Source organism: Halyomorpha halys, unplaced genomic scaffold (genome assembly GCF_000696795.3).
Source record: "Halyomorpha halys isolate HHAL.00 unplaced genomic scaffold, Hhal_1.1 Scaffold1015.1, whole genome shotgun sequence".
NCBI classification, from domain to species: Eukaryota; Metazoa; Arthropoda; class Insecta; order Hemiptera; family Pentatomidae; genus Halyomorpha; species Halyomorpha halys.
Window position 1 is genome coordinate 650,930 of NW_027114980.1, and position 10,309 is coordinate 661,238.

Here is a 10,309-nt window from a genome sequence, read left to right on the forward strand (position 1 = left end):
CCCCCCGACAAAGTTCTCCAATCATTAATCTACGGAAAACAATTTTATGTTTGTTTATTTATCTAAAAGAGATTAAGAGGAAATCTTGTCTTAAAGGTGTCCACTACTGTTGAACTTACCTATGTAATTTTGTCCTTATGACAATCTTACAAGTGGAGATCATAACACAAAAAAAGGCAATCCTTCCCCACCTCAAGCAATATTTAAAAGGTGCCTGAAATTGAAAAACGGCATGAAACTCTCTATTCCCGCCCTCCACGGTAGTCTTACTTATCTGACTTTTTAAACAGACAATTAAAGCAAGTAGGTTGGTCAATGTGCGACATGTCACAATCTCACAAGAGGAGATCATAACACAAAAATAAAGGCAATCCATCCTTCCCCGCCCCGCTAAGACCCCTGGGGAGCAATGGTCCTATATCACTTTTTGAAATATTAGCTTAAAACGGGAAGAGGAAACTTTAAGATAGTTAAATTGAGCAATATTTAAAAAGTGCCTGAAATTGAAAAACGGCATAATTGGTTAATACTTCATGATTCTAATAATTAACTAGAAAAACTATTTGGTTTAATTAATGCAGTAATTAACAAAATAAATTAGTACATGTGCTATATTTCCTAAAAAACTATAAATATAATTTATAGTTAACTATAAAAATAATTTTCATAAAAACTATACAATCAAAACTGAAATGAGAAATTCAATAATGATTCAGGAAAATTCCTAAGATTTATTTACAAATTTATAATAAATAAATAAATAAATAAAAAGTTCCATGTTTCCTAAAATATGCACTTGTTAATTCTAGAGTTGGATAATTTTTTTTTTTATCTAGTTCCTAATTAAAAGTAAAAAATTTGAAAATAGTATTGAAATTATTATTCCAAAGATTTTAATTGATATTTTAAACAAATAAGAAGTAAAACTTTTAATATATTTTATCAAGCAAGATTTTAAAAAAAAATTAATGGTGAAATTCAAGTTTTGAAAAATGACCCCACTTTTTTTCAAATTGAATTCTTTTAGTAATAATTGTAAAAAAAAAAAAAAGATCTGGTACAAAGATATATTTTTTGTAAAAAATTTTGGTATTTTAATGTTTCCTCTAACTTTAAAACAATTATAATTAACATAAATTATACAATATTATATGTCATACTTAAAGTATTGAATCTGGATTAAAGGAATTGAGCTTTTCCAAACTCTATGTTTTCTACTATATTTGAGTGTCTTTGGGAAATAAATGACTCAATTATTTCACCTAAGAGTTCATGGAAGCAAGTTTTAATATAACTAATGCAATGAAAAGTGAATAATCACTTTTTAAAGATATGTTAAATGAGTAACTATTACATCGTTTGTTCAGAAGAAGGATGTCACAATACAAAAATTTTAATTTTTCTATTTCTGTTTGGAAATATTCTATTCACACATATCTCTTATAGAAATACCAGATTTCTAGCTTTAATATTCACCATAGTAATAATTTATTTTCAGTTTAGCTTCTATAACTAAAAATATTCCTGATTTTTTATTACATGAATAACAAATGAAGATGAACAATTTTTTGAAACGAAAAAGGTAAGTAATGTTTTTAACAAGTATTAACCAAAAATCAGAAGTAGTTGCATTGACTAACAAAATATATAAATAGACCTGAATAGGCAAAGTTGAAATGGTTCTCCAGTAAAATTTTACAATTTTTTATTGTGGAACTCTTCTTCCAAATGAACAATATACAAAATAATGATGTATGAAAAGGTATAATTTTATTCATTTACTTACTTTAACAAGCTTATCATATACATCTCTTTCCTCTGCATTGTCTTGGAGGTTATCTTCAAGTTGAGTTACTTCAAGTTCTAGAAGACTGATCCTCTCATCCTAATAAAAAAATAATTTAGAGATCAATCCGAAATTTCTTTTATAAATTATAAATATCTCATATTTGAGTTTTGCCTATTAATTCTTAAAAGTTAATAACATTTTTATGTTTATCTACTTTAGACTAATACATTTTGAGCTCTATTTTAACTGACTTTGTTACAGTTATTTAGATAGTCAATAGTCAGCAATTTTCTATCTAATAAAGATGTATTATTTAATACTTGACAAAATAAATTCATGGTCTCATACAAACTCCACACTCTCTAGCAAGTGTAATTTATTCAATGGCTTGCTTGCAGAACCTCATCAATATCCACCTTTATTCCGTTTTAAGGAACCTCAAACCACATTTGGTTAAGTTTGTTGCTAGTAAGGAACAGAAGTTCTAAGTAAGGATCATGAAATTACCAGATAGATGGAAAAAGGTCATCGAGCGGAATTGCCAACCCTGTTCTTTCACACTGCTTTAATGTACTTTTAACAAATAAATAAATTGAGTAATCATGTAAATTCATCATTGGCCATAATTTTTTTTATTTGTGACAACGAAAATACCGACTTTCATTTTGGCTTTGGATAATTTCAGGAAAATATTTTCATAAATTGGAAAACTTCAGAATTTTCATTAAGAGCCTTTACTAATCATTTTATCAAGTCTAATTTGATGTGGAATAGATATATTAGTAGATCCCAGGAATCTTCTACAATTGGTTTTCCCAAACATTCTGTTTCAAAGTCATTTTAGAACTCGGCATTTAGTTTAGTGCTTAATAAACCTAAGTTTGCTACAGGTAATGTGCTTTGTGTGATCTTCCAGTTGCTTCAATTAATAGAGTGTATAAATAAAAAAAATGACTATTTTATCAATAAATGGAAACACATACTTTAAACCTACTCAATCTTTACTAGTTACTGATAATCTTATGAGAAGGATAAGTAAACATGTTTTTAAACATTTGACTAGTACAATAGGACCTTAGTTCATAATTTTCTGTCAAACAAGCCGATGGTTTCTAATAAAATACCCATAATAGTGAGACAAAAGGAGGTATACAGTAGCATGTCATTGATTCAAACATTCAATCAGGTTTAACATCTATAAACATCACTCTAAATTTGTGTTGACTAGTGTTTAATAATTGACACGATACATTGGCTCTAAAATAAAATAAACATAATTGATCGGAAAATGTATAGGGACCGAAAACTGCTCTGTTCATATCATATATGTTAAAAAATAAACACTATATTTTACATTATAAATGATAAATTGAGGTCCAAAATAGCTGGAAATTCATTCACTCACAACTGATTTTACACTGTGAACAATAGTCATACAACTTCCACAGGTTGTTTTACACGACTGCAGGTTTTGTATGTCACTCAAACAATTTTCTCAGATTCTTAATTAAATTAAATGTTAACTCACTTTGAGGACTAAAGCTTCATCCTTAGCTATAATTGCTTCATTTAGTTCTTTATTCTCTTTCTGTAGTTCTTCTACTTCTTCTTTAGCATCATCCAACATATCTTCTAACTCCTATAAAAAATATATAACCACCATGAAAAAATTCTATTTATTATACAAGTTAGTTTTTATTATTAAAAAAAAATTTTAAATAGTTACTAATACAACACAGTAATGGATTATTTAGTTCATTTTATAAAGAATTGAGTTTCTATCCAGCATAATCACTTAACAAACTTATAAAAACATACAACTTACCTCACAAGTTGATTCTAACCCCTCATGTTTGGCTTTGAGCTGATCATAATCATCTCTCAATAAACGCAGTTTTTTCTGCAAGCTAGAAATAACCGAAATAATCAATACTACCAAATACATAAATTTCTACATTAATATTTAAAAGAGAAAATAAATTTACATTAGAAAAAAACATGCTAAAATTCATAGGTACTATATAATACAACTGTCCTATTTAATTAATATATTTACTCCGGGATGTTTTACTGTGCATAAAATGAAAACGAGACATAAGTGCTCATCAATCAAAGTACCACTACCTTCATTGGTACATATCTAAAAACCAAACAAAGTGGGACTAAATCTGTCAAGCAGAGATTCTGTAGCCCACCTTTCATCTTCATGACCAAAATTTAATTAAAAGATTTAACCATCCACAGCAGTGAAACTAAATAAAAAGTTTTCAAAAGAGCTTTATTATGTTCTAAAAATAGCTGATTCATTCTAGTGGTTTAATGATCCCAAACTCTGTAGCAAGACATTTATTAATATTTCCCTAAAACAGTGATTCCCAAACTGGTTGCTGTGCAGCAAGTTTATGCCAAGCAAGATTATGCCAGGGGTGCCGCAAGTAAATATTAAGATTCTTCGTATCTTTAAATGTAAAATCTAAAATTATGTGGAAGGGGGATTAGGATTCTTCCTTTTTCTTTTTTTTTTTTTTATTAATTATTAAAAACAATAAACCAAAATGTCATACTTGTTTGTTTTAAAATGAGTAATGCACGATCTGTATTTATGCACAATGTAGTTTACAAAACAATTAACCCAGTGTGAGCACTTTATTTGTACTATCTTCTTCTTCTTTAGCTATCTATTTAACTGTTTTAAGCATAATGTGCAGCATTTTTTTTTTTTTTTACCCCGATAAGGGTACAACAAAATTATTTTAGACCAACATGGGTGCCACAAATTTTTTTTTTAGTTCAACAAGGGTGCTGTGGTGAAATAAGTTTGGGGATTGCTGTCCTAAGAAATCAAAAAAAGAGAAGTTAGATAAGTTTGTGCCATATTTTCATCAAAATCAACTTTGATATCCAAAAGAACATCCTTCTAAAAACATTTTCAGAAATTCTTTCTACAAGTATTGCCTGATTTACCCGTAAGGAATCCTTAGCGGGTTTATAGATATGTTGGTGCCAATTTCTGTCAAAATCAGTTGATTCTTTCTACAGATCTAACCAATCATTCAACCATCTCAGTCAAACTATAATATTGTATTTTCATCAGGTTTATGTATTTTCATCGAATTTCAGCTTGATTAGAAAATACGAATATTCCGAGCTAAAATTTGATTTAAAAAATAACTGCATTGATCTTCACCCTATCATTTATAGGTATTGGCAATAACTCTGAGGAATGACCATTACCAGGTTTATAAAATACATTAATGCCTATTTTTATCAGAATCAATTAATTCGTTATTTAGAGCTAATCCATCACCGAACCATGTGAACAAAACCATAATGTTGCATTGTCAATGGGTTTATGGATTTGTAGTAACTTTCAGCTAGATTGAGTAATAAGGAGTTAAAATTCAATTAGATTTGAAGATTCAGCTACTTCATTTGTAATAGCACCAGGTACTGCTGGCATTTAGTTACTGCATCAACAATACTAACAATTGTTATATCATATGTTTTGTCCATTACTTTCAAACTTCTAATCATATCTATTATCTAACAGCCTGACTTTATTTACATGTGCCCCTGTCAGGTAAAGCCTTAACCACAATCATCAAGGGTCACTTGGGGTTTTTTATTTCTTCAGCAAGCGGCACAGTAGTTTCAGAATTATAATATTTATAAATGTTTTCTCAACATTTAAATAAAAAACTATTATTTATTTCACAATTATTTCCATCATTTAAAAAATAATAATAATAATAATAACTTAAATGCTTACCTCAAGATATCAGCTCTTGAATTCATATATTTTTCATAAAGTTCTTCATGTTGTTTTTCCCATGATGCCAATTCCTAAAAATAAATAAATCAATAAACATTTGTTTTTCATAATTAATTTTATGTATTACAATAAATATAGCAATGTGATTTAAAAATTATTTTTAAGTAAACTGATAAATCTCTAGTTGACCTGGGCATTCCATAAAACCAGTGAGGACTGCCACTGTAGGCATCCTCTTTTTAGTAAATGTAATAATAACCAACATAAGAAATTTGTTATTCCACACTCTATACTTTACAGCTGACACGATGGTAGGTCCATCTACCATCTAGCATTTAACATTCAACTAGCATCTTATTAAATTAATTTAGTAATACATAATCAAATAAAATCTAAATTAAATTAATTTATTATACAAATAGCATCTAAAAGTTTACAGTGGTTAGCTATATGTAATTCTTCTCACGTTTTACTTCATAAAATTAGACTGCTTCTATTGCCAAGTAAATACACCTATCCTCATGAGGTTTAGTGGATCTGTAGTTTAACCTCTTTAAAAAATTTTCAGGAGTTCTAAGATGATCAACTGTAGTCTCAAGGTTGATAAATAATGAAAATACCAACACACGACAAAGGCAATAATTTTACATTGTATTCTTCCTGAGGCTCCTTTTAGTGATATGGAATTTAAATAGCAAAGGTTTTTACACAGGGAAAAGTACATATCTCATATCTGCCAGTAGACATCTGTAGGATTAGTTATGGAATGTAGGACAGGTCATGTTAAAATGGTAAGCTGTTTCTGGAATGCGAGTTTGGATATTAATGTTGTTACTAAAGCCATAATGCTAGCTATGATTAGCTACACTATGAGAGGACTTTGCACCCCTTGGTGATGATTCACATGAAGCTACCTATTCCAAGCCTATGAAGCTATCCTGTGAAGCTACCTAGTCCATTGGCAAAAGGGAAGTAGGAAGACAACAGGCAAGATTCAGGAGAGGAGATCAACAGTTGACCAGATGTTCAGCCTCAGAACTACTTTGGAGAAATCCATGGAGTACAGGATGACAACACACCATCTGTTTGTTGATTTCAAGAATGCCTATGACAGCATTAAAATGTCCAAGCTATACGAAGTGCTGTACGGTCTTGGGATCCCTCCCAAACTGGTGAGCCTAATAAGGATCACAATGGATGAGGTGAAATGCTCAGTTTGGATTCAGGGAGACCTCTCACCACAATTTGAGTCCAGGAGAGGGATGAGGCAGAGCGATGGCCTCACATGTCTATTATATAATCTGGCCTACAAAAAGGTAATTAGGGATTCTGGAATAAAAACCTCTGGAACAATCATTGACAGGCTGGTACAGGTGCTGGGATTTGCCGATGACTTGGACCTGGTGGCGAGATCCTTTCAGGTGCTGATGGAGGCATTTCTGAGGCTAGCTGAAGCAGGAGAAGCAATGGGCATGACGGTTAACCAGGGAAAATCTAAATACATGCGAGCTGGACCTGGTATAGTGCCTACTGTTGGCGGAGAGGTGAAGATGGGTCCATTTACGTTTGAATATCCTATTTAGGCTCATTAGGCAGCAATAACAGGATCATCCTGGAAACAAGCCAGCATCTTATGAAGGCTAACAGATACTATTATGGACTCCTCAAGAAGCACTTGAGGAGTCGAGCTGCCACTCGCCTCACCAAATGCCAGCTCTACAAAACATTAATCCGGCCAGTCCTCACTTACGGATCGGAAGTGTGAACCCACAACTGGAGTGCAGCCGCACAAGACCGAGCTACATGGCGAAGGCTTAATGAGGAGGCCAAGGTCCAAATTGGGCTGTAGCGCCATGGATAAATAAATAGAAAGGTGATGGAAAAGTACTTATTTATGGTAGGAACCCTCTTCAGGCAAGTAAGTAGTCACTCACTGTTGATTCCATTCCTCAAAGCTGTCCAACCATATTACCTCTTTCATTGGTTTGCATTCAACCATCCTCCATTATCGATTCCCCAGAAGACCTGCTGAGCCTTCTCTCTTGAAATCATAATTTGTTTTGTAGAAGGTGAGTGTCAGTAAAACCTACCATTTCTTGGGCATGGTGACATGGCAAAGGCCTCCAAAACTTTGTTTTCCACAACAACACCATTCCCTGAACATTATCCGATCTCTCTTTTTTTTTTCAAATGTTATTAGGTATATCTTGATAGTAATATACTTTACATAAGTTTTGCTGGCTTGGCCATCCAAGTTCATCTTCTAGTTTCATTTATTAGATATTGTCTTAATTATTTAGTAATAAATAATTATCTCAATTCTGAAAGGCATGAAGGGAAGTTCAACATTAATGATGAAGGATGGGAGTCAGGTAAATTTAATAAAATGGTTTAATGGGACTTTACTTACCAGACTAATTATTCTATTTAATTCAAAAAAGAATATCTACATCTATGAAGAAGTGAATGTAATTTCAATGAAATATTAACAAGGCCATGTTCTATGAACAGAAAAAATAAATAAACTCCAAAATTGAATTTCATAGAGAAAATAAAATATATACTTGTTGTTGCTGGTGAACTCTGGATGCTTCTAATTCTTTATCCCTTATTGATTCTGTCTGTTGTTGATCGTTCAAATATTTGTGTTCTTCAATTAGACTCTCAATTTCTTTTCTGTTAAATAACAAGAAAAATAACATATAAAGATAGTAACACATAAAATCTAATCAATTAAAAAAAAAGGCTTACTTTATTCCTAAGCATTAAATTGATAATTAAGTACTAAAATTTGCAAGAAGCAATAATTCATAATATATTATAGTGATATTTTACATCTACAGTAAAATAAAACATAAAAAATATTGAACGTTGCCATGAACAGTAAATGGACATCAGTGAAAATGAAAATAAAAGAGATATATTATATAAAATAGGATTATCATTAACTAATTTCAATGTGTAGCAATAATAAAAGGAAAATATTATTGTTTTATTGTAAAAAATGAATAAATAAAATATTGCAATAGGACTTATAAGAGTAACTTGAGTTATAATTTAAAGTTACTATTTATAAAAATTTGTTTGCTAGATAGGTTTATTATAAGTATTAATTTGCATTTGAATGCATTAAATTACTAAATAACACTCACTTAACCAATTTTATGTTATTTGAACATCTTGTAATTTTAAATAAAATAATTGAATTTTTTAAATAATACAATTTAAAGAGATAAAATTATCGAGTTCAATAAAACAACAGTTTCCTGTAAAAACATTGATATTTTGGCCAGTATCTGTTTGAGTGTATACATCTGCAATCAAAGCTTATAAAACTTAATCATACATATCTACAAAGTAACTGAAGTTTGTAAAAACTCAAAAAATATCTAATACTTGAGATTATGAATAACATGCCAAGGATTTTTAACTGCATTTTATAAACTGATAATATCTAATTATTTGATTTAATTGTTTTTATAATAAAATTTTTTATTGTATAATAATATCCTGAAAGAATTTACAAGATTTTAAGGAAGAATAGAGTAATGAAAGAAACGAATTGTGATCAAATAAATGAGGTAACTTTAGTTGAAAGGATATAGAAGCAAACTAACAGTTCTGGAGTTCATTGTCTGGTTCAATCACATCACCAATGACTCTATTTTTCTCTGGTTGTAGACTCTTAGCACTACTGTCATTTCATTTAAATTATTATTAAGTAAATAGTAAATGCTTCCATGTTATTAAAATATTAATTTATTATTTTACACCATAAGAACGAAAGTTGGAGTGCAAACTTCTCTTCTACACTAGGGATACCGACACAAAGCTACAATGTGACAGGTTGAGGTTCAGAGAATTGGCACTAGGCTGGCCAAGAAGTTTTTAAATTTTGTATTCAAAATTTATCAAACTAAAAATCAATTAAAAGATAATTTACACTTTCTATATTTGACATTTGTGACAAAATTACTATTAAATTTTATGAATTTACAACAAAGGACAAAAAGAGTGTATCCATGGTTCACCCAAAAACGTATTAATGAAATATTTTGAACATGAAATTGTACCAAATTAGAGACAAAATTTGAAAAAGACTTAATTGTTGACCGGATAGTTAGCTGGATGAGGCATTGGCTAGGTAGTGTAGTCAAAGGAAACTAGTCAATCTTCAGCTAAATGTTGAACAGTAAAGAAATGTTCAAGTTTAGTTGCATAATTTTTCATTATAAGTGATGGGAAGCCAATTTGAAGTATTATTCAAAAGTTTCAAAGTTTGAACTTCAGTATTTTTCTAAGAGCAGATAAACTTATTTATTGAAAAAAAATTACAATAAATAGTGACCATAATTATTATGAACAGTGAAATTAATTAAAAGAGATGAGGTACAAAAACAAGTATTGTGTCTTTTTTATTTAATTTTCAATTTCTACTATTCAAGATTTAAGTTTTTGTATAAGTTAATTTATTTTGTAAGGGATCATTTTTTCTTTATAAAACTGATATGATTTTTTTTTTACTTTCAAATAATTTCCTGGAATAAAAATGAAACAAAGCTAAATGTTTTCTTAATTATGAAAGATAGTTTACCGTGGATGACGTACGAGGAGAAGATGGTTGGGGGTGCGGTAAAAATAAATAAAAATAAGTTGGTGTAACCTATTTAATTGTGCCAACGTTTCAGCTAGTTTCTAGCCTTCTTCAGAGCTAAGAATTTTCTTAAATAATATTTTTAATTTTAGTA

At 29.9% G+C, this 10,309-nt stretch overlaps 1 protein-coding gene across 1 annotated transcript in view; it reads right to left on the reverse strand.

Annotated features, from left to right (window-relative positions):
• Window positions 1-1,774: 1,774 nt before the first annotated feature.
• The window catches only part of LOC106687818 (kinesin-like protein KIF20B), a 27,391-nt gene continuing 18,856 nt past the window's right edge, over window positions 1,775-10,309 (reverse strand). The window contains exons 12-16 of the mRNA XM_067052076.1: window positions 8,126-8,237; window positions 5,559-5,632; window positions 3,615-3,696; window positions 3,318-3,428; window positions 1,775-1,885 (exon numbers count right to left, since the gene is read on the reverse strand). Coding sequence (XP_066908177.1) covers window positions 1,775-1,885; window positions 3,318-3,428; window positions 3,615-3,696; window positions 5,559-5,632; window positions 8,126-8,237 — 490 coding nt within the window. The remainder of the gene's footprint in view (window positions 1,886-3,317; window positions 3,429-3,614; window positions 3,697-5,558; window positions 5,633-8,125; window positions 8,238-10,309) is intronic.